Source organism: Heterodontus francisci, chromosome 4 (assembly GCF_036365525.1).
Source record: "Heterodontus francisci isolate sHetFra1 chromosome 4, sHetFra1.hap1, whole genome shotgun sequence".
Taxonomy (NCBI): Eukaryota; Metazoa; Chordata; class Chondrichthyes; order Heterodontiformes; family Heterodontidae; genus Heterodontus; species Heterodontus francisci.
The window spans coordinates 156,777,695-156,804,501 of record NC_090374.1 but is presented as its reverse complement, the minus strand read 5'-3'; the positions used below and the strand labels follow the sequence as shown (position 1 = coordinate 156,804,501).

General features: G+C 39.6%; 1 protein-coding gene across 4 annotated transcripts in view; it reads right to left on the bottom strand.

Moving 5' to 3' along the window:
* LOC137369344 (low-density lipoprotein receptor-related protein 4-like) overlaps positions 1–26,807 on the bottom strand; it is a 50,930-nt gene that overhangs the window by 10,536 nt on the left and 13,587 nt on the right. For all 4 annotated transcript variants that reach the window (XM_068030418.1, XM_068030416.1, XM_068030417.1 and 1 more), the window contains 14 exons: positions 26,257–26,476; positions 25,059–25,175; positions 21,034–21,204; positions 19,864–20,076; positions 17,186–17,415; positions 14,403–14,526; positions 14,120–14,298; positions 13,045–13,231; positions 10,140–10,355; positions 7,911–8,094; positions 7,310–7,511; positions 7,069–7,230; positions 6,038–6,238; positions 1,968–2,499 (listed from right to left, as the gene is read on the bottom strand). In XM_068030418.1, coding sequence (XP_067886519.1) covers positions 1,968–2,499; positions 6,038–6,238; positions 7,069–7,230; positions 7,310–7,511; positions 7,911–8,094; positions 10,140–10,355; positions 13,045–13,231; positions 14,120–14,298; positions 14,403–14,526; positions 17,186–17,415; positions 19,864–20,076; positions 21,034–21,204; positions 25,059–25,175; positions 26,257–26,476 — 2,938 coding nt within the window. The remainder of the gene's footprint in view (positions 1–1,967; positions 2,500–6,037; positions 6,239–7,068; positions 7,231–7,309; positions 7,512–7,910; positions 8,095–10,139; positions 10,356–13,044; positions 13,232–14,119; positions 14,299–14,402; positions 14,527–17,185; positions 17,416–19,863; positions 20,077–21,033; positions 21,205–25,058; positions 25,176–26,256; positions 26,477–26,807) is intronic.

The window sequence follows — 26,807 nt, the reverse complement described above, 5'->3', positions numbered from 1 at the left end:
GCACCTAACCAGCCATGTGGAAAGTTGCCCAGGTATGTCCTGTAAAAAAAAAAAAGGACAAATCCAACCTGGCCATTAATGCCTCAGCCTACTTTCAATTAGTAAAGTGATGGAAGGTGTCAGTGATCAAGCAGCACTCACTTCGCAATAACCTGCTCAATGATGCTCAGTTTCGGTTCTGCCAGGGCCACTCAGCTCCTGACCTCATTACAAACTTGGTTCAAACATGGACAAAAGAGCTGAACTCGAGGTGAGGGGGAGAGTGACTGCCCTGGACATCAAGGCAGCATTTGACCAAGTATGGCAACAGCAGCCCTAGCAAAACTGAAGTCAATGGGAAATTGGGAAAAACACTGCTGGTTGGAGTCATACCTAGCAAAGGAAGATGGCTGTGGTTATTGGAGGTTAATCATCTCAGATCCAGGACATCACTGCAGGAGTACCTCAGAGTAGTGTCCTAGGCCCAATGACACTCCTTCAAGTCAAAAAAGGTTAGAAATGGGGATATTCACTGATGACTGCACAATGTTCACTATTCACAACTCCTCAGATACTGAAGCAGCCTGTAGAAATGCAGCAAGACCTGGACTATATCCAGGCTTGGGCTGATATGCGGCAAGTAACATTTGTGCCATAAGTGCCAGGCAATGACCCTCTCCAGCAATAGAGAATCCAACCATCTCCCTTTGACATTCAATGGCATTACCATCACTGAATCCCCCATTAACATCCTGGGGGTTACTATTGACCAGTAACTGAACTGGAGTAGCCAAATAAATACCATAACTAGAGGTCAGAGACTAGGAATCTTGCAACGAGTAACTCACCTGACTCCACCAAGACTGTTCATTTACAAGGCACAAGTCAGGAGTGTGATGGAATACTCTCCACTTGCCTGCATGGGTGCAGCTCCAATAACTCAAGAAGCTTGACACCATCCAGGACAAAGCAGCCTGCTTGAATAGCACCCCATCCACAAACACTCATTCCACCACTGATGCCCAGTGGCAGCAGTGTATACCATCTACAGGATGCACTGCAGCAATGCACCAAGGCTCAGAAGACAGCACCTTCCAAACCTGCAGTCAACCACCTAGAAGGACAAGGGCAGCAAGTGGTTGAGACTAAGTTCCCCTCCAAGCCACATGAGATTGACTAAAAACTATATTGCTGTTCTCTGCTATCACTGGTCAAAATCCTGCAACTCTTAACAGCACTGTAGGCTTCCCTACCCCACAAGGACTGCAGGGTTCAAGGAGGCAGCTCATCACCTTCAAGGGCAATTAGGGATGGGCAATAAATGCTGGCCAGCAACACCCACATCACCATAAATGAAACCAAAAAAAAAAGTGTACAATCAAGGACTCTACAAATGAGCTCGAAGAACCATAACAAATTTCAGATATTGCCTCAAAGTTTTCCACTTTTTTTTTTCCCCTACTTCCTTATTTGTACATGTATGGCATATGCATGCTAGTGTGGACACATCTGTAGGCTTTAACTAAGTTTAAGCTCAAAGAAAAGTGTAATTTATTGAGAACCTGTTGTGCTAGTTTCTTTGCCTTATAATTGGAAAGCAGTGAACAAGGATTCAACAAGGGGAGCTAAAAACAGTTTAAAATTACAACCCTGTTACACGAAGACCAAGTGAAGGCAGAAAAGGACCCCTAGACACTTTTCACCAGGTTGTATCAGAATTATGCCTGGAAATTGAACAATGCATACCAGAATGTAAACCAATGCATCATTAGAACTAATTTTTAATTTACCGTAGTGAGTGTTAATTTAGATCCAAGGAAAGGAATGCAATTTAAGCAGTTAAAGAACTGTTGCACTTCAAAAAAAAACATGACTAACCAAATGATTTTTAGCTTTATGTTGGTCTAAATTGGCAGCAGTGAACTCTATGACATGAACTGGACATCAGGACTAGTGGCTTATTTCAATTGATCCCCTTCAACACTTACTTAGATCAATCCAATAAAGCCGCGTGCCAGATTCTGCAAGGACCAGGCCTGTAGGGAGGCGACACTTTTTCCAAACTACTTTCCGTTTTTCCCCATTCATATGAGAACATTCAATCCTTGGACCACTTCTCTGGTCTTCTGAGCCCCAGTCAGAGAAACACATGATGCCAGTAGGTGGATGTAATGCAAGGGAAGTTGGATGATAGAGATTTTTTATCAGTACAAGTCTATAAGAGCCATTTGCAGATGCCACTTCAATTACACTAGGTATGCTAGTGACCCAGTAGATATTACCACTCAGCCAGTCCACTGTTAGTGATATGATGTCATCAATCTGAAAAATCCTCTCTTCTGTGGATACATTGGACCCCAGCATAAATCTCCCAATGAAGCCATCAGAATCTACAAAGTAGACCAGTTTGTCTTTCCAGACATAATCTGCTGAAGACACTTGGTTATTGATCAATTGGTGCACTAGGTGTTCTGGTAAGGCCTTTGACCCTGTATCTGGCTGTAGATGCTTCAGGTATACCTGTAGAGAAAAAAAATAATATGAATTGCAGTTGTAATAATGGTGCATGTTAAAGCAAGCAACATAAAATATATCAGAACAGCATCAAACGCAAATTAAAGCAATGGAGATAAATCCAATTCCTTGAGATAAATATCTAAAATGGTATCACATGATCTGAATTGGTGGTTTTTCCCCCAGAGGTAAAATAAAAAAAGTCACTTAGGAAATGCAGTATTTTAGACTGAAGAGTGATATAATAGCCAAACATGTAGTTTGAACTAACATCTGACACTGACAGGATTGAGTGTAAAAAAAAGTTAACTGGCAGTTATTATAGGTTCAGTTGCATCAAATAGGCTCCAATCATGTTTACACTAATAAAAGTAATGCATTGCATAGCTGACTAGTTACTTTGGGACAAGGTCTTTTCAGGTACACATTATATGAGCTGTTAGCTTTTGGTAAGCTTATTCTAGGAATTCATACAATCTATTTGCTTGAATGGAACAGGGTGGCCTAGATCCACCTTCAAGAGCAAAGTGGGCATTTGAGAGTTTGGTCTGATGCATAGGATTTCCCCTTGGTTGTCTGCTTCTCTTCCTGGTAAATGTAACTTTGTCTTTAAAAAATGAGGGAAGTGAAGTGGTTGGAGATAATTTAGCCTACAAAAAGCCAGTCAGGCATCAAGTCCAAAGACTTCTTCCCCAAATCACTTCTCCCCCAACAAGGGAGAGAGATAGAGTTAACATTTTCATTAATCAAGCTTTAAAAACTCTTGAAAATCAAGTCTAGCCAGTTGGTATTATTCAAAACCCATCAATTGGGTCAGATATAGACAATGATCAGATCCATTGGAACCTCAAGTGTCGGTAGAGACTAATGCTAGAGACCAGAGGACTGAATCAGACACTCTAGCTTCAGCACTGGGTTTTAGCTGAAGTAGGCAAAGTCAAGGGAAAGCCTTGTTTTCTCCCAAATACAAGAGCTCATCTTGCATACAAAAGGCACAAAAATACAAGAGTGAAGGATCTAGTCATTCAGGCCAATCACAGAAGCCAATTCCTCAAATGAACATCTAGTTCAAGTTTCACATTACTTGCCTGCAGTCTGTTCCATATGCTCATCACCTTGTCTTGTGGCCACGTCTGTGCAGCTTCCTGCCAAGTTGAAACTTTTGCCCTAATCTAGTGTTCAATTTTTAGAATTTTGAACTTCTAGTATTCAAGTTCAACTGAGCAGTTTAGTTGTCTACTTGCATCAGATGCTTGAATGTGACTAGAATTAGTTTGTACCAGGGTCTTGTAGACTTGCTTATGAATTGTGCTCTAATTATTGTAGTTATACACAGCCAGATTCCATTAGATTTCCTTTGTTAATGCTGCTCAACAGCCACTGATGCAAGGTTTGTGATGTGTGCTGTAACCGAGCTATTTAAATGATCTTCTAGTTAGTTAGATCCAAGTGTCATTTGTCAATAAGACAACTGAGTTTTCTTGTTTAGTGTCCCACCACACCCCTCTGGCTCAATGATCCAGAATAGAAATGTTGTATATTTCAAATGGTGGCTCTATTCTGGGATTAAGTTTCTAGCAATTGGGTGGGGAAGAGACCACAGGTGCAGGCCCCTCTGCAACTGCTCCCTAGTTTGCAATCTCAGCCACTTGGAAGTCACTTTTGGGATCCCTTGTTAGCTACAATATTTAAAAAGAAAATCTGTAAAAGGATAAGTGCTGCAAATTCTTTAGTTTTCATGTCAATTATTTCACCATGTAGCTTACTTTGGGATCTCATCCAACAGAACTCCATTGTTGCCTACATTAGTCATGCTCTAGTTTTCCCCATTGTCACATTCTGTTTTTCTTGTCTATGTTCCCTACCCCCCCACCTCAGAGCTGTGAAGGCTCCAATGCTTAAAGACAACTTTAAAAAAAATCAAGGTACATCCAGCTTCAACAATTTGGGCAACTATCACCAGTTTAGCATGGTTTTACTTGGAAGTAAATTAAAACCAGATAATCTGCCAAGAATCCCTTTCTAGCATTTTTATACTTCTCTTCAAAGCTTAAAAACTTAGTTTTCAACTTGGCAGAACAAAAAAGGTCAAATACTTAAGCTGCAGTTACAAAAGCTTCTCCCACAAAAAGAACAATGACCACAAGAAATAAACAAGTCAATATGCAGTGTAGGAATGGATGCTAGGGTCAGATTAGTTTAGTTTAGAGATACAGCACTGAAACAGGCCCTTTGGCCCACCGAGTCTGTGCTGAACATCAACCACCCATTTATACTAATCCTACACTAATCCCATATTCCTACCAAACATCCCCACCTGTCCCTATATTTCCCTACCACCTACCTATACTAGTGACAATTTATAATGGCCAATTTACCTATCAACCTGCAAGTCTTTTGGCTTGTGGGAGGAAACCGGAGCACCCGGAGAAAACCCATGCAGACACGGAGAACTTGCAAACTCCACACAGGCAGTACCCGGAATCGAACCCGGGTCCCTGGAGCTGTGATGCTGCGGTGCTAACAACTTTGACTGAGGGCACAGTGGCGCAGTGAAGAACTTTCAATAATACAAAAAGTTAGGTGGAGAACCAACTTTAATCCCTTTTGTTTTGTCCTTGAAACTCACCAAAAATTCAAAACAACGTGTTTGATCAGAATATTTTAAGAGCAGGGGAAGTTATCCCTAATTGCCTGGCTAATATTAAAATCAACCATGAAAGATTCTGGTAATCCTTGTTAATGAGCTTGTTGTGCAGATTGGCTGCTGCATTTCTGACAGCATCTACACTTCAAAAGTGAAGTGCCATTCACAACAACTCATTCTGAAACAGCAAGACCTGGACAACATCCAGGCTTGGGCTGATATGTGGCAAGTAACATTCATACCACACAATGACCATCTCAGAATATCATCTCTCCATGTTCAATAGCATTACCATTTCTGAATCCCATCATTAACATCCTGGGGGTCATGATTGACCGTAAACTGAACCAGACCAGCCACAAATGCTGTGGCTATGAAAGCAGGAGGGGGGCTGGGAATTCTGAGGTAATCTCACCCTGTCCACCATCTACAAAAGGCACACATCAGGAGAGAGATTAAATACTCCACTTGCCTGGGTAAGTACAGCTTCAACACTCAAGAAACTCACCATCCAGGACAAAGCAGCCCACTTGATTGGTACCCCCCATCCACCTTCAACATTCACTCCCTTCAGACAGTGGCAGCAACATGTACCATCTACAAGATGCTCTGCAGCAACTCACCAAGGCTCCTTTAACTACATCTTCCAAATATGCACCCTCTACCACCTAAAAAAGGGCAGCAGATGCATGGAACTGCCACATGCAAGTTCCCCTCCAAACTACACACCATCCCAATTTGGAACTGGGTCAAAATCCTGGAACTCTTAACAGCACTGTTGGTGTACCTACACTTCAAGGAAGCTCACCACCAAGGGCAAAAAATGCTGGCCTAGACAAAATGTACACATCCCATGAATGTCATTGAAAAGGTGCTATACAAATGTCTCAATTTTACCTGAGTTAGGGCAGTGGGAGAGATTATGAAGAGAAAAGGTTCATCAGCTGATTTCATGCAGGTCACACCATCATCTGCCAGCAACAAGCCCAGTCCACATTGGCAGCTCCCCTTCAATCCAGGACCCAATAAGCAGAAATGCTTACAGCCTAATTTTTCACAAGGATTCATCAACTTCGGCTGCAGAACTTCATGCATCACCTGCAGATAGAAACTTATTTTACTTATTTACTCAAGGCATCTTGAGATTAAAGTCACCATGCTTAGCTCACTAGGCCTGCAAGCAAGTTAGCTAGTCCAAAGAGAAATAGTTTTTTTTAAAGCAGTTAGTGGCTTTGAAGTAAACTTTGAAATGGAGCAGTCCAACTGTAAAAATTTTACCTTTTGAAAATGCAAATTAACAATTCCTTTCCTCCATCCCCTTAAGGCCACTTGAAAATACAGCACTTAAGACTTACTAGAAAGCACAAGAAAATATTTAAATCCAATTGTTCCTTTCCCTGCAGGGAGGAATTGGTCAACTGGTTAGGCAGATAATAGCCTAGTGTAAAGGTTAAGAGAAAAGAGACAGATGTACATGTTTTGATCAGTGTAGTGATTGGTGTGGCAAATATAGCAATGTTCAAATTATGCTGTGTACAGTGGCCACTTAATATATTCTTCCAACCCCATGCAACTAAAGTTAAAGCAAATAATCACATGCCTCCAATAACTATAATCAGATATCCTCATGAATGGTGGAATGAGTTCTTGCAGCCCAATAACTACTCATACACCAGATTGTCTCTGGGCTGCTGCTTTCCCCAACTACATTCCCTTGTAACTTGGCAATCAAAAAAGGAGAAACCACTTCACCTGAACAATGAATAGTAATTGAATGCAGTAAACATCCTTCTGATGGATTGAAAATACACATTTGTGAACTGGCCACAAAGCTTAGTATAGCATTGGCATATTCATGAGCTTTAATATACATTAATGTATATTTTTCTAGGCTTAGTTTTCTTCTGCCATGCAACCCAAATCCCTACCTTTATTTCATATGGTTGAACATTGCGTTTCAAGAGGACAGTTCTGTTCTTTCCCAGTCTGTCAGCTTTTTGAACAGTTCTTAACTCCACATCAGACCAGTAGATTTCATCCTCAAATACAGCTACAGCAAATGGTCTGCGAGTGTGCACCAACTGGATTAACTGATAAAAATGGTTATTCAATTTCATTAATTACTTTTAGCCATTAATTAATTATTTATATTTTATTTAAATTCAGTACCTTTATCCCTGTGCCATCTAAATTAGCCACACCAATACAATGCAGTTTGCCATCAGCCCAAAGTAGTTTCCTGCCAAGCAGATCAAGAGTCAAGCTAGTTGGCCAACCAAGTCCACTCTTAATAACGAGTTTTCTATTTGTTCCATCCATGCCTGCTCTCTCGATGCGTGGCTCACTTCCAATATCAGCCCAGTACATCAGTCTAAATTGAACACAAATTAGTTACACATTTTAGTGATTACATATAGCAGATATGATTTTGATACCCCAGTTCCTCCCTAGTCCTGCTTGGAGTAATAGTTTAGGCAAGCAAGTGAATGGTTAGCATTGATTGACCTCCACATTTAGGTTAAAAGCCCACTGATTTTAAGGTTTGACCTTTTCTTCATATAGGGATCCTAGTTAACTGACCATTCAAAATGGACTGCCAAACATTACCATTGAACAGTAATGCACACTGATACCAGCCAGGCACCATGTTAGTGTAGCCTAAAGACATCATTTGTTTTGTACCTCCAACTACAGGAGAACAGTATGTAGGTTTGGACTTGCCTGGAATTAGAAATTGAAATACAATTTTAAAAAAAAGTTAAAGTCTCACCCAATAAGTGGCTGCAGAACCAATGAATGAGGTTGATCTATAGCTGTGTCAATTACAACTGTATATTCTGCGAGTCTATTCCATGTGGTGTTCAAATTAGCTGCCAGAATACGGCCAGCTACTCCATCTGTCCAATAAATATTTCTGCCCAACCAGTCCAGGGCTACACAGTCAGACTGGACTCCTGCAGTACAATATATGGATAGATTTTTAAGAAGTTCCATTTCCATCAATCCATTAAAACCTGGCAATTGATCTCAGGACAAGGTTATCCAGACATTTCTTCCCCCCCCCCTTCATTCTGTTCAAAAGGCTTGTTGTTCCCAGGGGTTACTAACTAGTTTTTGGTTTGGATGATTCTGTATAACTAGTTGCTTGGAAAGCTATGGTAGTATAACTGAACAGCCCTTCAGCAGATTATGTCAATCTGAAGTTAAGCTGGGCTTGAGTTCCACACCACTTGTGCTGTTCCAAGCAAAATATATGAACTTAAGTAATTTGGATATAGTTGCCAATTAACTTCAATGATTGCACATCAATTTGTAACAGATCAATCTGAGATATCAAGCCTAAGCGTCTAGGTAAATCTCCACAAAATTCCCTTCCTGTGTACTGCTCTGCCCTCCCCAACTACAAGCAGATTTAAACTTAGACAAGCATCATACCTCTGGGTGCACTAGATAAAAAGTCTGCCTGCAATCTTCACATTCCTGTCAGTTTAAAAAAAAAAAACAGTCTATTTTTCAAATCTAATTTAAATCACTGACCAAAATCAATACTTGCCCCATTTCTTGCTACTAACAAGGAGGTCCATGTTCTTGAACATGAGGCAGGTGCCCAAATTGCACTTCTCAAAAAGTGAATCTTTTGTTTTTGTAACAATCTATTCTTGTTCAATTATCCAGTTAATTCCTAAAATTAGTTTTTAAATAAGGCAATCCATTTTAAAATGAAGGACTCTTCCACATGAAGTTCTCCCTGAATTTGGCTATGATCTGCTTCACAAATCAAACAAGCAGAATACTGAACATTCTGGAAATCAAAAAATGCTGGAAACTCAGGTTAGGTAGTATCTGTAGAAGGAAAGAGTTAAGCTTCAGGTTGATTAAAAAAAATTATTAACTGAAAGGTTAGTCTGATTTTCTAGTCAAGTGACTGCACTTCACTGACCAAGCTGCCCACAATCTAGCAATGTGGAGTATGGATTTCACCCAATTTTGTTTTCATTGGGTGCAAAGTCAAAGATCTGCAGATTCCCAGAGATAATGTTATCAAGAGTAGTAGCCAATTACACTGAAATATTTCAGAAAAAAAAACGAACTAGGAACTAAAAATGCACCAATTTTACAGTGAAGATTGGGAGATTAGCTGAAATCATTTAAACAATTTCAGAATTGAAAAATTAGAGAATATAAAATTTTAGGGTCAGAGATTCTTCAGGAGTAGTTAGGCATAGTATGCCATTTTAAAAACTCAGCTACACCTCTAGCAAAAATTAAATGGCACAGGAGGGGAAGTTTCTCAGTTGCAATTTCCAATTGAAACTTTCAAAACAGCACATCTAAAGTATTAAAAAATTGAGCAATGATTTCTGCATATAATTGCATATGTGCAGACTACAGTAGTGGTTGTTGCTTTGAAGAGTTTGAGTAATGCGGATACTGCAAAATCCAGCCAACAGATGCTGGCTGGTTTGCTGGCTCAAACTTTTGTCTTGATGGTTCAACTATTCACTAAAATAAACCACATAAGATTAACTATAGCTCTACAGAACAGCATTTCCATGAGGCACTGATGAAAAATAATCTTAACATCCACTTTTTTGTGCCAGATATGCTCAAGAAAATGATGCAAAGCAAAATACAATAGTTTGTTTATTTATTTTTTTTATTTAGAGATACAGCACTGAAACAGGCCCTTCGGCCCACCGAGTCTGTGCCGACCAACAACCACCCATTTATACTAACCTTACAGTAATCCATGTTCCCTACCACCTACCGACACTAGGGGCAATTTACAACAGCCAATTTACCGATCACCTGCAAGTCTTTTGGCTGTGGGAGGAAACCAGAGCACCTGGCGAAAATCCACAGTCACGGAGAACTTACAAACTCCGCACAGGCAGTACCCAGGATCGAACCCGGGTCCCTGGAACGGTGAGGCTGCGGTGCTAACCACTGCGCCACCCTGTTTGATCTTACTATTGCAAGCATTAGTTTATAAACTGACCTTTGATCAGTATTCCCTTATCTTGTTGATCTAGTTTCATCCACTTTATACTTTCAGAATAAGCATCAACCCAGAAGATTACTTTTTCCTTCCAGTCATAGTCCAGGGAGAAGATGGCACTTTTTGCAATAGCAGGAAGAATGTCCTTTTTAGCACTATGCAATCCATACAGCAGGACATCATGGTGAATGGATACAAGAAGAACTGGCTCAGCACCTACATTAAAAGTGAAAAAGGATGCAAGGCTAAAGAGAAACACGACAAGTTTTAAGTCACAGAATTTGGGCTTACTGAAAAATGGTCAGAATGAGGTTCTTCTGACACAAGACCAACTTAGCCATCAACAGTGTAAAAGAAATTGTACCAAGGGGTTCTACATTCTCCATTGTAGAGAATTAAGAATTGTGCAAGCCATAGATGATAGATAAAATTGCCATTCCTCCTTTTAAGGATAAATGTGGTGAGCAGGCTACATAATATCCAACAAACTTCATTAAGTTAGCTCAGAACATGACAAGGCTCAGAGGAGACAATCCATGTAATTTTCTTTTGCATGTTGCAACCCTTCAAAATTCAGAATTTAGCATGTAAAATTAAGGTATGGCTGTAGTATAAAAATGTTGCCCTGCTAGCATTATAGATGCCAAGGTTGTAATTAAGTCACTGGCAGGAATATTGAAATATAGGGCAACTTCAGATGCATCACGATAAATAGGAGAAAACACTTCCCACTACATATAGTAAGTGGCAGTATGAATGCAATTTGCTTGTTCTACAGTGGCTAGTATACCCAAGAGATCCTGGAGGTAGCAATTGCTGGTAACTGATTAAGTGCACCTACAGAGTTTTAATTACATTATTTCCCCAGGATGTATAACTAAAAAAATCAGATTGTGCACTTGTCATTGCAACTGAAATGATTTATTAAAGTTCTTTGCATCAACTTTATGGTGTCCCTAAACAGGCAGTAATCGGAGCTTAAGTGTCCCGTCACAATGATAGCTAGACCACTTTTCTTAGAGATAGGTGTTGCACAAAGGGAATTACATATGCTGATATGTCTGGAAGGTTAAACAACTGGTGACCCTGTTCAGACACTTTAGCTTGGCCAAAGATAACAAAATTCCAGGCTTGGCTTTACTATGTAAAATGAGAATAACCAAGATTGTAAATGAATCAGAGGTGCTTGAAGTGCTTAGTATTGTTTAAACAGTGCTTTGTAATTGATGCTTACAGGAAATGATTAACACTATTAGACTATAGTTGTCTAGTTTAAGCAGAGACAGTCCTAGAGGTGGGAACAAATACTTTTCCTGCAATTAGCTATAACTGAATTGGAGTGGGAAAAGCCTAATGAATAGATAGCTAATATGGATCTAGTACATGTAAATAGATGCTGTACCAAAGTCTGAAGTTGAAATTGCCAATGAAAAAAACATTGAAAGGACAATCTTAGAGAAATAGTATCCCTATAGTACAATACAAAGAATCCTCACTTAAAAAAAAAAGGATGGGGTAAGATAGCTGCCCAACATCAAGGTTTTTGCTTAAATGGGACTAGAGATTCCTATTAAGCTCAAAAAGGTCACCAAGTTAAAATTTAAACAACACCTTGCCCTAGTTTCTGGGTCAAACAGATTGCATGGCCAACATCTGTTCAGGACAAAAATCAAATTTCTGCAAGGGTTCCCTGCTTCAGTGGAAGTCTGAAGAATGCAAGCTGAAATTAGTTTGTTGGTTTCTGCTGATCTTTGGAACAAGATCAGAGAAACAAAAGCAACCAGTTTTTGTTTTTTTTTAAAGAAAAATTTGGTAAATTCCAGTGACACTTGCATGCAACATTGAAATGGCTTCAGTTGAAGACAAAATTACCGAGTTGAGCAGACAATATTGCAGCTTGGGTGGGTGGACAAGTGAGACAATAGCAGTTCAATACAAAACAAATGGAGTCAGATGCAAGTTTTTGTTTTGTCCAACTAGAGGAGGCAATTTGAATAGCAAAAGGGACAACTTGGGTCTCACTTCACAAGTCAGTATTTTGCCTTTACTTAAGTATTGGAGACAAGCCATTTGACACATCTAGTCCATGCTGGTGATTATGCTCTACTTCAGTCTCCTCTAGTCTTTACTCAAAACCTTTTTTTCCCCCTTCTCCCTCATGCTCATTACTTAAATGCATCTAGATTTGTCTCAAGTTCCACATTCTCACCACTCTTCAGTAAAGTTTCTTCTGAATTCCCCATTTACAATTTTTGCATTGCCCTCTAGTATTGCTCTTCCTGCAAGTGCAAACATTATGGTTGCTAACATTTACAGCAGATTGTTCAGCCACCCCTCAGCCTTCAGAAAGGAGACACAGCCTAGTCTGTTCAACCTGATTATACCCTGCATTTCTGGCATCATCCTTGTATTTGAGGGTGCAAAAACTAGTCTGAAAATGGTGAGCAGAATTTCATGCAGTACTCAATTCTACAATTTAGCAAAACTAATTTCAAATTTTCAGAAATAAACCCAAGTAATTGGTTTGTGGCCTTAACAGATCACCAATTTGTACTCCAATCCCTTTACTCTATTTAGAATTTAAAGATAGCTAATTTTTCTGACCAAAATGCAATACATTATCTATGCTGAAATTCATTTGCCAATTGTATGCCCATTCTGCAAGACTTAATATGAAGGTGCTACTTCTGTACATTTGATGCTACAGCTATGAGAAAGTCTTAATATCCAAAACAAAGACTCTGCTGCACCTTCTGCATCATAAAAGCAAAGGGCACAGTTTACATTAAGTATAACTTGACTTTAAATATCTAAAGATCAGTAATGAATTAGAGCAAATATCTAGGAATCTTGATTTGTGGCAAGTACTTTTCTGGCAAGCATACCACTCAAAGCATGTTCCTACCTGTCACTTTACAGCTGTGTCCATCATTGTGCAGCAGAAATCCAGAGTGACAACTGCAGCTGTAGGTTCCATTCATATTGTGACACATTTGACTGCATGGCCTGGTTGGTAGTTCTTTACATTCATCAACATCAACACAGGTATACAAGTCAGTCATAAACTTAAACCCATTCTCACAGCCACATTTCTGCAACAAAGATGTTTAAACATCAGTTTTGGTTACAATAAAAAACATTAAAACTACCTGTAGGCAAAGATTGAAACCATGCAGGCAAATTTGAAATGCTCATTGCTGTTTGTGCATTTCACCCAATGTCCCATTTTCACAATTTAAAAAAAAAATGGTAGCACTTGTGCAAGAACAGGGACTATACAAGTGGTCAGCTTTAAGCTGGGGAGGGGGGTTGTGAGCACAGCTAGACTGATGCACAGGTGAGCTCTTGTCCACTGCATTATGCTTGTGTACAGCTGAGTGGTGCAATGGTATTCCCCATCCCTCCTTGGCAGCAGGCATTTTTCTAGGGAGCTTGAAGAGGGAGATTCTAAACTGAATGACTTCCCAGCTTGAGGCAGAGGCAACACAATAAAGGCCAGCTACCCGACCCAGACAATGTGTTGGGCTGGACACTCACAGCAAGAATTGCAGGCAAGTGTTAGTTTAAACAAAAAGCTTACTTAAGTGGAGAGTCTGGTGTATCAAGCAGGGAAATAGAGTCTGTGCAGTGAGCATCTATGATGTCATCACACTCATGCTGCAGCTTCCTGAAGATTGGGAGTCACAAGCCAAGTGAAAGGAGCATTGCAGTGGTCAGGTCAGGCTGGGTGGAGAAGTGGGGGGTTAGAAAGAGAAAGAGGTGGGGGGTGGGACAGATGGAAAGTCTACTTCCCATTAGTGGACTCACAGTTTAATAACCAGTGGTCAGCTTCACATCAATAGCTAGATCTAGTTCTTAAGTCCTGACAAATAAGACTGTAGTTGGCAGTCAGATTAAACTTCACAGTCCAAGTCACCCCAAATTAAAATATGGAATTTTGTCCCTTTCCCCCTTCAAAAGCTATTTTGGGAAATACTTACAGGTCCATGTGGTGTCTTGTAACATACGTGGGTACAGTTTTTGCATTCCTGAACATCACAGTTGTCACCTTCATCAGAGCCATCTGCACAATCATTCTTCCCATTACAGACCAAACTCATGTTGATGCACTCCACCGTAGCACATTGGAATTCAGAGCTTCTGCATGGCCTTGGTTGGCCTGTTTGGTTGGGAGGGGCAGGAAGCAAAAGTTTAATAACTGCCCTTGTAGTGTATAGGCTTAAGCCAAACAGAAGACCTTTTTTTTTAAAAAAAAGAACTCACACTCCATCTCATCACTGCCATCTTTACAGTCTCTCTGTCCATCACAATGCCAGAAATCTGGAATACACTGAGAGTTACCACATGTCCACTGAAATTCCTTGCACTTTTCTGAAAATTTGCAATTCTGAAAGGAAAAGGAATGGACAAATTTAAACTAGTAAAGTGATTCAAAACCACAATGATCAATACCCAAAGCATTATTGCAAATAATGCAATGCCAATTTGAATTCAAATTGTGAAAAATTTAACAATTTTATTTCTTCTTGGGAAGTGTAATGTACAGCTGTGATTACAGCACTTGTACAATATACACATACTATAGCTCAGGTGCTCTCATGTAACCATTTTACCTCAATTGACTTTAGTAGATTCAAAAATTCTGAATTGAAAAATCAAATTGTCATCTTGTTCCACAAACTAGTTTGGAAATACTGATTTGGTATCTTTCTAGGCAACTAGAAAATCTCTAGTTCAGTTCCTTTGGAATCTGAAGGTTGCCACTATCAAAGCCTTAACAGATTGGCTAGTTACTCATTGGACAATGGGCAGAAGCAATCCACACTGCACATAAGTACTTACAGGAGCAAGTGGAAAATTCTGGCAAGTCAGCTTGCATTGCAACTTTTATTTGTAGGTCATAGCTTTCCATGGGTTTAAATCATGCATAGGCCTGGAGGTCAATATTAATTGACTATGGATTGGATAAACCAAAGCTTTAGTACCTGCACTTGGAGTCAGAAGCCAAAGTCCATAACAAGTCAATTGCTTACCTGCACTAGGTTCAGATGCTTATCTGGCTAGAGGTCAAGGCAAGGTTGCATTCCAATATTGCAAGTCCATGGAAACAAGGTTTGAGATGGAACTCAATTACCTTCACATTTATGTTATGACCCTGTAACTTTTTGGGGAAATATGTAGTGTCTTTAAGCCAAACTAGTTCAAGAACAAGCAGGCCTCTGGACTTACTAAGGTGCAGTCTTGCTGCCTTGGATACAGCCAGACTGAGCAGAGATACATTTGTTACAATTTAATTTTGAACTGGCATATAGTGCAAACAACCTATTCCAACAGGAACACAGGCAGACAACTGTGGGTTAGCACAAGAGAGAGTTCAGTCCATTGCAACTGAAAGAAAATTTAGTCTGTTTATTTATTCTCAAAATTCTGAAAGTCAAGCCAAAAACCTGAAATTTAAACTGAAGGGAATTTAGACAATCATAATTGCTCAAAAAGCCAAATTTGTTAATGTAAAAAAAGTTTGCAAGTTAATTGTTGAAATTCACCACAGGTTGGGGGAGAAAAAAACCATCACTTACTGCCAGAATTAGACTATGGACTGTTCTACTGTTGAACCTCTTTTCCTTCTCTCCCCCACCACCCTCCCCCGCCTTGGAGCATTTGGTGTTCCCAAGAGCACTTGGAAAACTGACAGGATTGGACAAAGTCAACATGGATTTACAAAAGGGAAATCATGCTCGACAAATCTACTGGAACTTTGAGGATGTAACTAGATTAGATAAGGGAGAACCAGTGGATGTGGTGCATTTGAACTTTCAGAAGGCTTTCTATAAAAAGGTGCCACAAAGATTAGCATGCAAAATTAAAGCACGTGGGATTGGGGGCAAGGAATGGACATGGATAGGGAACTGGTTGGCAGACAGGAAACAGTAGGAATAAACAGGTCTTTTTCTGAGTGGCAGGCAGTAACTAGTGAGGTACTGCAGGGATCACAGCTAGGACCCCAGCTATTCACAGTACATAATGATATAGATGAGGGAATTAAATGTAATATATCCAAATTTGCAGATGACAAAGCTGGGAGAGAGTGTGAGCAGGATGCAGAGAAGCTCAGTGATTTGGACATGTTGAGGGAGTGGGCAAATGCAATATAATGTGGATAAATGAAGTTATCAATTTTGGAGGCAAAAACAGGAAGGCAGATTATCTGAACAGTAACAGATTGAGAAAGGGAGGTGCAGCAAGACCTGGGTGTCCTTGTGCACCACTGAAATTAAGCATGCAGGTGCAGCAGGCAGTTAAGGTGGCAAATGGTATGTTGGCCTTCATAGTGAGGATGAGTGTACAGGAGCTGGGATGTCTTGCTGCAATTATACAGGGCCTTGGTGAGACCACATCTGGAGTATTGTGTGCAGTTTTGGGTTCCTTATCTGAGGAAGGATGTTCTTGCTATGGTGAGAGTGCAGCAAAGGCTCACCATACTGATTCCTGGGATGACAGGACTGACTTATGGAGAGAGATTGGGTTGACTAGGCTTGTATTTGCTCGACTTCAGCAGAATGATGGGATCTCAAACCTAGAATTTTTTTTTTTTTTAATATAGGACTGGACAGGCTAGTTGCAGGAAGGATGTGCCTGATGGCAGGGGAGTCCAGGACCAGGGGGTCACAGACTAAGGATAAAAGGGGCCAACCATTTAGGCCAGAGATGAGGAGGGATTTCTTCAGAGTGGTGAAGATGTAGAATTCTCTACCACAAAAAGCAGTTAAACCAAATCATTAAACATTCAGGAGTTACATATAGTTCTTAGGGCTACAGGGAGAAAGTGGGAACAGGGTACTGAGTTTGGATGATCAGCCATGATCTTATTGACTGGCAGAGCAGGCTCAAAGAACTGAATGGCCTACACCTGCTCCTATTTTTCTATGTTTTTATCAATGTCCAGAAAGCAGATATAAATTTTCCAATTTGTGGGGGGGGGGGGGGGGGGGGGGGTTATGATCTATACAAGGCATTTGGGAATTTAACAGCAATCCATTGTATACCTGTTCATCCATCCCATCTTCACAGTCAGTATCATCATCACACCACCATTCCTTTATTATGCACTCCTTACTGACAGGGCAGATCATCTCATCAGGCTTGCACAGAATTGGCTTAGGTTTGGGACAGTTGTGTTCATCTGAGTGATCTCTGCAGTCATATTTTAAATCACAACGGAAAGCTAAAGAGATGCATTGGCCATCATTGCAGCTGAAGTCATCACTGCTACACCCTGCACAAAATAGAAGACATTTTTTAAAAAGGTGGTGATCTTTCTTGCAGACCAAAAAACAGTTCCTGAAAACTGGATAATTTTCAGACTAGCTAGATAAGCAGTCTGTGAACATCCCTACTTTATGGATAATAGTTAGCTTGTACTGTAGGCAATACACAGACTGGGACCCAAATCTCTGGAACATTTGACATCCCAACTCAAGCCACCCAATAGACAAAGTTATGGATGTCTAGTGGTTAAACTATGGGATAGCAATCAAGACCAGGACTGCTTGAAAAATACTTCATGGTGGAATTGAGAATTTGAATTCAGTTTAGAGATTTGAAAATAAAGAGCTGTTTAGTCAGTCAGCATGAATCTGCTGAAGCCATTAGGGGAGAAAACCTACTGTACTTACCAGGTCTGGCTTGTGTGCCAAGACCTTGTTAACAGTTGACTTAACAGCTCTGTAGTGAGCCAGCATGCCACTCAACTCAATATAAGGCAGACCACCAACACCTTGTCAAGACAAATAGAAATGGGCAATTGTCAGCCTTGCCAATCCAAAAAAGCTTCAAATATTAAAAAGCTGCCTGCACTTCAACTAGTAAAGCACTTCAATCATGACTAGCATGATTTCCACTGGCTGAATGTGGTTCAGAGGCTGGAAAAATGTGAGGGGAATGGAGACGGGCTAAATGTTAGGCAGGCAATCCAGAGGGACTAAAACAAGTAATGGCCAAACTAGCATCTGCTAGATAGATGCTTGTCCAAAAAAAGTTCAATAAATTGTGATGCAATACCCCACATAACTGTCAGACAACTAATGCAGACTAGTGGACTGGCAGAGGGTTGCTTCTCTAAGCAATTAGAGACAAGGTTGTACAACATTTGAATTATCCAAAAGAAAATTTCAGTGTTGAGGTATTATAGTCCCAAAATGCTTAGCAACTTAAAGAACATAGTGGGCATTTTGATAGTAATACTAATTACATTTCCTAGTTGCAGTAGGGACCCAAAGATTCACCACATTCCTCACCCAATGAAGAGTCCTGTAGATTGATTTTATCCTTCTGAAAAAGGAAGGCATCCACTGCAGGAGCAGTAGAAGCAGTCACATGGATTCAACTTAACAGGCACTTTTATTTAATGGAAATTTCCTGATTTCTACAGTATCAATGTTCCATGTCTAGTCAGCAATGCATGTAAATAAGTTAGTGAGAAGGAGGCTGGCTTGATTGAGTGGAAGAGTATGATGAATTTGACAGCAGCAGGTATGCCAACATGTTAACTTGAGGGATGAACATCCTTCACTGGAAGGGAAGGGGACAAAACTTCCAACACTGGTCATTTACCTTTGGAAAAAGGCAGTCGCCATAAGAGAACAACTAAATTACAACTTCAGCCAGGATTAAATACAAACTAGGCATTGTCAAGAAAAAAAAAAAAGAGATTTAAAAAAATGATGTCAAATAAGTGACAGATTCCAAGCCATCAAAACCAGTATTAAGCAAAATTACAAAGGGTAATTATCTTACTCAGAAATGACCCTTTCCAACTATATTCCAAAACAAATGCCAGCTAAAAAGGAATACATCTGTGGCCAAACCAACAGTAGAGAGAGTACATATATTATTTCTATTCAACCACCTGGCCCAAGTTAATTAACTCCTGGAATGAGTTGACAGCCTCCTAGAGGATTCAGAGGCCTATCAGAAAGCAGCAACTAGCTGCAGTATTGGAGAGGACACCCCAATAAAAAACATCCAGAAGACACTTGCAAGCAGAGCAGGTGGCTGCAACAAGGCAGTGGTGAGGGGGAAAGATATGTTGCAAGGTCATGTGGCTGGAGAGTAGAGGAATCTGGGGCAGAGGCCTTTACTTCCCTTATGTTGCCAGGCAAGAGTGCACCATTAAAAGGAACATTTATAACCATATGGGCATCCAACTTTCACTGGAAAGTTGGATGACCCTACTTAGGAATGGGTTCTAATGTTCCCATTTGCATCATGACCTTCCAATTTACATTAATACAGTTCCAATGGAGTCTGGCAGGAGCCAGATCTATTGCTAAAACCAGTGGAGTTAGGTTGGCAGGAATGGAGGTGCTCTATTCTAAACAAATCCCTTTTAGATTAAAAAAAGTTAATTCTTCCTTTTGCTCAGTAAATGAGCTGAATGACATCATGGGTCCACATGCTCTTCTGAACAAAAATAACTGCATTGTGGTCCAAGTTAATTGAATCATCTACACACAAGATTTAAAAGTTGAAGACTGTTCAGCTGTTGGATATGGGGTTGCAATAACTGTACAGCAGTTTAATCTTAGTTCTAATGTGCTTGATGCTTAAAAACAATGGAAGGGCCATCTCCATGTAAATTTAGTGGGGTGCAAGCCACAAATGTAGTCAAGGGACTTCATAGAACACATTCTAACCAGGGAGTAGTAAAACTGGCTCAGCTTACCACATTCAAATTCATCAGTTTTATCAGTACAGTCTTCACTGCCATCACATATCCAATACAAAGGAATACATCTCTGGTGATCATCACACCAGAAACCACAGCTGTCTGATTCAATGCAATCCCTTTCATCAGATCCATCTGGACATTGCTCAATCCCATCACAGTGTAGCTGTCCTTGAATACATCTGGCTCCATCTAAACACTTAAATGCATCTGAAGGGAGAAAGATTTGTCAATACAGCTCAAACAGTATGAAAAACAATTGATCATATTTCTGTGGGACAGGGATGAATGTCATTAAGAAACACTGTAGAGAAATTGAGAACGAGGTTTGACTTTCTGAATAAAAGCCTATTGTATACTATTTTTAGATTTAGGTTGAATTACTTCTGCTGAATCATCTCCCATCAAGAGGTTAAAACTTGCAAAATAACTTTATGGACTGAGGCACTCATCAGTTAGCACCTAATCATGAAAATGCAAATGCTCCTGCATAGGGTATCACAAAAATTGCCTTTTTGGAAGCAAAGTGACCATGAATCTGGTTCTGCTCCAAAAGCTTCAATGTCCTCAAATTTGCACTCCCAAGCAGCTCAAAACCTCTCTCAATTAGAATATTCTCCAGACAAGTGACTCCTTGACTGCTAAGGTTCTCTATTCCTGCCTAGTACACAAGACAAGTTTATGAATTCTTAGCTCCGTTATCTTGAGCTTCAGTCCAGAGTCAGACTCTAGACTCATACTGGGTGATGCAACCTCACCCACTTTCCAACCAGCAATGTGAAAGCAAGTACCACGTAAGCCACTGCAGGTCTTTGGTTCAACTCCAAGTCAGAAGGGGGAAAGGGAGAAAACTCCAACTGAAAGATTCATGCTACAAATTGATATTTAAAAGGCACATAGAATAAAAAGAAGTGAACTGACTTGAGTCAGTAATCATAGGTAGAAACTGTTTGCAAGTGAATTACTTTAGTCAACTGGCCATGGTACAGGGAGTGGACAGCCATTTCTCCAACCTCCTTCCCTTCAGCGTTTTGTAGAGGACAGCAAGACACAAGACATTGTATTTAAAGTGGAGATAGGAGTAATCAACATGGCTGTTGGTTTCACAGCTTCTCATTTCAGAAAGCAGCAGTTGGAATAATGTTGACAGGACAGGTGGCTAGTTACCTGGTTCATCACATACTTCCAAACACCCCATCTCATCAGATCCATCAGGGCAGTCTTTGTCACCATCACATTTGTATTCAAGGCTGACACATTCAGTTCCATCTTCACAAAGGAAGGAGGTACGATCACACTCTAGTATTGAATCAGGTTCCTGCTGAACTTCCCAAATATCTAGAGAACAAACAAATGTCATCGTATGCCTCCTCACTCAGCTTTGATTTTGACTATGTAACAACTGACTATCTGGTTTTCCCAAAATGCAGCAAGTCTGAAAAATCTTAACCAATCGGATTATAATGCAATACAACACAACATGCTAACATCCATTTCCTAGAGATCAACTTGTGGCTGACCATTGTACACTATCCCTTTTCTTGCTTTTACTGGTACAGAGCAGTAAACATAATTGACACTATTCTCCATAAACTTCAGTTTAAAGGCCTGCTATCTGACCCAGACAACATGCCAGGTTTGGGTCAGGCCAGACAGTATTAATTGGACTTGAAAAGGTCATTAAAAAAAAAATTGGAGCCATGAAGTCAGTGAACATTCCAGTGGTCAGGTATGGGCTGGGCTCAGGAAAAGATGGAAGGACTCTGGCCCAATGTAGTTGTTGGGTTTGGGTCTTTTTTCCTCTCAACCTTCACTTCAGTTGTCCAACTCAAATGGGACTCAGTTGCCTATTTAACTGTAGCCAGAGCATTTTCAACCATGGCTTATTTCCCCACCCTTGAAGTCCCTCAAGGTTCTATTCACCATGCATCCCCATGGAGTCAAAAGATAATACTTCATATGCACTGAAGACATCCAGCTTTACTTCAACTGACTCAGACATCTAGTCCCAGATAATTTGCTCCATTCAAGAATGGAGATTGAAGCCATCATCCTTGACACTCACTAAATTCCATCTCTCCCCAGCTGCTGTCTAGTTCACAACCTTTGCATTTTATTAAGATTTCCAGACCCATATCCTCAGAAATGCCTAATCTCACTTTTGCCATAACCCATCTGAAGTTGAAAACACTCACCCACCTCATCGCCAAAATAGTCTAACCCAATGCTGTATTTTTGAATTCCATTTAACTATTTAAATTTTCCAATAGGGCTGACAGCTCTGCCTGTGCACAGGCAGCTGATATTGCTGGGGACTGTCAGCCCCCCCCCCCACCCAATAGAAATGAACTGTACTTTGGATTGCAGCTCTTTGGCGTGCAGTGTGCCAATTTATTTTCTTCAATTCAGCCCCATGGCAGAGCTTCACAACTTTCTTGCCCTTCCCCACATACCTCGACTTCTATAGCCAAAAAAAATTTCTTGTCTTTAATATGCTGGGGCAGAGAATTCCAAATACTCAACCCTTTGGTGAAATGTCTCAGGCCAGATAAGGGATCAGTCACTTAAGACTGACTATATAGATTTTCAGCATTTACCTGGTCAAGCTCTCCCAAGAATTTTATGTTATAATACTACAAACACTTGCATTTTATCCTGCACTATGCATCCCTCACCCATGCTCAGACACCAATTTAAAAAAAATTCAAATCCTTCATGGCTGCACCTCTATATCCAGTCTGAAACTTTCAGAACTATGCATCCTGAAATCCCTTTGTCTCACCACTAGTAGCTATGCCTTCATCTGTCTAGACCACAATTTCAGAAATGCCCACTAAATTTCCTTCCAATCAAGCTTTTAGTAACCTGTTGAATATCACACTTTGTTGAGTGTGTGCACTTGTGAAATGTTGGAACTTTTAAAATAAAAAGTGCTTGAAATACAAGTTTTGGTGTCCAGCCAGGAATAGCAATTGGGAATACACCTGATCAACTGTTTACTAAACCAAGCACCAGACAAGACCTCCTTAATATGGTAGGAACCCTTAGTATGTTGGAGGTCTAATGAGGAATGTGATTATGCAAGTGCAAGAAAACAAAAAAAAAAAAAGTTAACTTTGTTTGGATATTATAACCATGTATTGTAACAGCAAAATCAAAAGTTGTTTGTATTCACTCCATGGCAATTGAACAAGTGTCAAGTTAATTTGAAAACTAACTGTAAATTAATGGTTACAGAATACTTCAACACAGCCTCACATCTGATTTAGGAGAACTAAAGTACACTAACAATTCAAAAGGCAGAACAAAACTGCAGGAAGATTAGCTTCAATCTGCATTGGTCAGATAATGAAACTTTTACTCCATGCAAAATACAAGGCATGTGTTAAGTGCTTTTTCTCCAGTTATTTAAGACTGGATGCTTCAGGCTCAATTTGCTGGTGCAACTTACCTACCTATAGGAGTAATCAAAGTACAGACAGACCCAATTATGACACTGCAATCTTAACATACTGTAAAGAGGAATTTGTACTTTGATACTTGCAGGTTTAGCTTTCTACAAGGTGGTGTTCGCCAGCAACATTAAAAATATGTTACCTGGAGAACAGTCCTCACCATCTGGACAAAGGCAGTAAACTCAATTAGTGTTGGGGACAGGTGTCCCCATCTGGATATTCTCCATTGTGTAACAATGATTTTCTGCAAGTTTAAAAAAGTGCCTAAAGCACAGTCTGGAGTTGCAAATATAGTTAGTTCAGCAGCAAGTGTCAAGGACAACAAATACTAAAAGTATGAAATTCAGCAACTATGGAAGGCCTAAAAATGTGACAATAAAAACTATGAATATTTAGACAAAAAAAAAGGTCAACCATGTGGCAGGTTCTTAAGAGTAAGAAAATTGAACAAAAAAAAAAACTGTATAGTTTAATTTGAAGTGAACTGGCAGAACATCTTGCATGTTGTGTTGTAAACTTAAGCTAGGTCATAAAAAAATGGGCAAGAGTAATAGAATAAATTCTTATACCAGAAATTGTTCCAACAACTCTATCGGAAGTGCAAGATGATGCAAAAATCTATAGCTTAGTATCAAGTTGGCAGGGAGGAAGAAAAAGGGACCATGGGAAGAATTTTGAAGCTTGATTTGTAAAGAATTATTGGACAGTTCTAAACAAAGAATGTGATGCCCATGTTTCTTGGATGCAGTGGCAAAACCATCAATAGAATCTCTACTTCATTAATTCCAAAAGGAAAAAAGTTTGATGTTTGCATATGGAAACAAAAATAGATAAGAAATGGAAATTTGTGAAGGAATCAAAACCTAGAAATTTGAAAAGCTAAATTCCAGATAGGTTATTGTAAAAGTCAGCATCAAAAAAAAGGTACAATGTAGGATGAGGTACTGTCAATAGCAAGACAAAATTGTTATTCTGTAGGGCAATGCTTGGACCAAATTTCTAGATTAATGGCCTAGGTATTGGTCAAAAAATGCAAACCTGTTGACAGCTAGGACAAAAAAAAAAGGGACCCAGTGAAAAGCAGAAAAAAAAACTGCAAATAATTTGTAGGGTAGAAATGGGATTGAAATGCAGATTAGCATTTCAAAAACTCTTGGCCCCAAAGTCAGACAGCAGTTAGAAGATAGTACTTTAAATGGTTAATTACCCAGGAATCTGCACCAAGCTTGCTGTAGCCTTCAAAGGCTATGGTAGGAAAGAGGGAATGTCAGAAATAAGTGGTGCTTTAGTCTAGGATTCAAAGCATACTAATTGCTCAATTTGATTAAGATATGACAAGCCATCCACATGTTCAAGGGCAACATGTTAACATTGTTGGATATCCAAGGAAGTGGTATTTAAAAACACTATAGACTGGTACCTTTATTACAGGAGTTCTACAACCCCATACCTAATGGAATTAAGACAAGATCAGCACAGGCATTTCCAGTAAAGCAACGTAACCATTTTCCATTTAAATATCCAAAATGGTGATTTTGTATTTCAGAATTCTTAAAGCAGAGCTTATTGTATGCTATTAAGCTCATGACAACCTTTTAGTTACAAGTGACCCATTTATCTTCAAGCATTGAATTAGTACAGAATACAAATGAATCCTAATCTTTGCATATTACTTTAAAAATAAATAGAGTTGCATTGAGTAAACAAGTCATCTAACTTCACTAACATTAAACTTACTTGCACATTTTCCAGATACTAGAAATGTTCCATGAGGGCAAGCACACTTGTAGCCTTTAATGTTCACTGGGGAGAGCAAGCATATATGGCTGCATTCTGCTTTTTGACACTGATGATCTACAATTCGTAAAAAATTAACTTGATTAGGAGCAGCAGGAGAAATTGTCTAGGGCATTTAGTGAATTTGAATGACTACTTGTTTTGATATACAAGTCTCTAGAGGTAACGCTACTTCAAAAACAAGCATAAGGGTGAGAATCAGATGCCAGCTTACATCCAAAATAGAATGCTGAGTGACTGTAGGATTCTTTGAAGACTCATTGTTCATCATGGGAAGAGGGTTTCCCACTTTAGAGGCTAGTACATTAAAGATGCAAACAAATTTGTCAGCCGTGAAGATGAATCTCCTGGTTGGAGTGGAAGTGTATACAGAGTATAGAAAGGGCCAAGTAGATCCAATTATATTGGGACAATTCCATTTCAAATGAGTTTATGCACCAATGCCAATCTCTACAAATCAATCTCATCCTTTGAATTACCATCTGCCTGAATGTCAGCAAAAGTCTGACCTTAAGACATTGTAATGTTACTTCCACTCCCATCCACAAGGAGTCACTAAGATCTTAAACAAAAACAAGTAGTCTTAGCTCATCCCAAGGAGGAGATCAGCTGACCATGCAACAACCCCAACGATCTGTTTTATAGTGCAATTGTCTTTAAAAAAAAGTTAGCATACTGATTGTAGCAGTGTTCTTTTGGGGAGTGGGGGGAGAAATGAGGTGCAAGAAAAAAAAAAAGATTGCCAGGAATCTATTGCTGCTTTTGGGTTTTGTTAAAAAGGCCAGTTACAAGTGGGCAGGGTAATGCATCAATGCTATAGCTAATTACCAGCTGTTTGAACTGAGTGGAGAATGAACCAGCCAGAGAGCATAAGGTTCAATTCAAGTTTTAATTTATCTTTGGTAAATAATTGATGTTAGCCATCAACATGGAGTTAATGCCCATGAGATGGTCATTGGACAAATGCCAGTTTAGTGCTTGGTAAAGAAAAATTGGATAATGGAGGCAAGCAAGTCATGCTTTGAGTGTAGCAAAATCTTAGTAAGGGGTGATGAGCAATTGTTTGAAAGAACTAAAAGCACACATTCTATGGAGATATATTTGCTGGTTACAGCTGTTCATAAAGAAAAGGACTTACTTTGTTTTTGATGTTCATGAACAATGGTCAACTTGGAAACCAGTGCAGGCTCTACTAAAACTTCCTTTTGCTTTTTCAGATAGCTGGATGTACGTAGCACTCTATTTACTTCAGACCAATAGAACCAGTCTTCAAATACTGAGAATCCTAGAGGTTGTCTAATTTCCAAGTCAAAGAAAGAGAATCTCCCATTGCCATCCACCTTGACTGTTTCAACAGACTTGAAACATGTAAAAACAAACAGCAAACCTTTAGACATCTTGCTGTGAAACAGTGATATTTTGCTTAAACATAAGGTTTTTTTTTTATATTTAAAAAAAAAAAGCACACAATTGTTCTACATATTCACGAGATCTACCAGAAGGGGAAAAAAGAAAGGTGTCATGGGACTAAGTTCCCTTAAGTTACTAGGACAATATCTTGGAAATCTCAATTTTTGGATTATTAACAAGGACTGTAGAAACTAAAGGCAAACGATCATTGCAAAATGTAGGCAAGAATGCATTTATTGCTCATGAAAAATAGAAGTGTCTCAAGCACTTCAGTAAAAT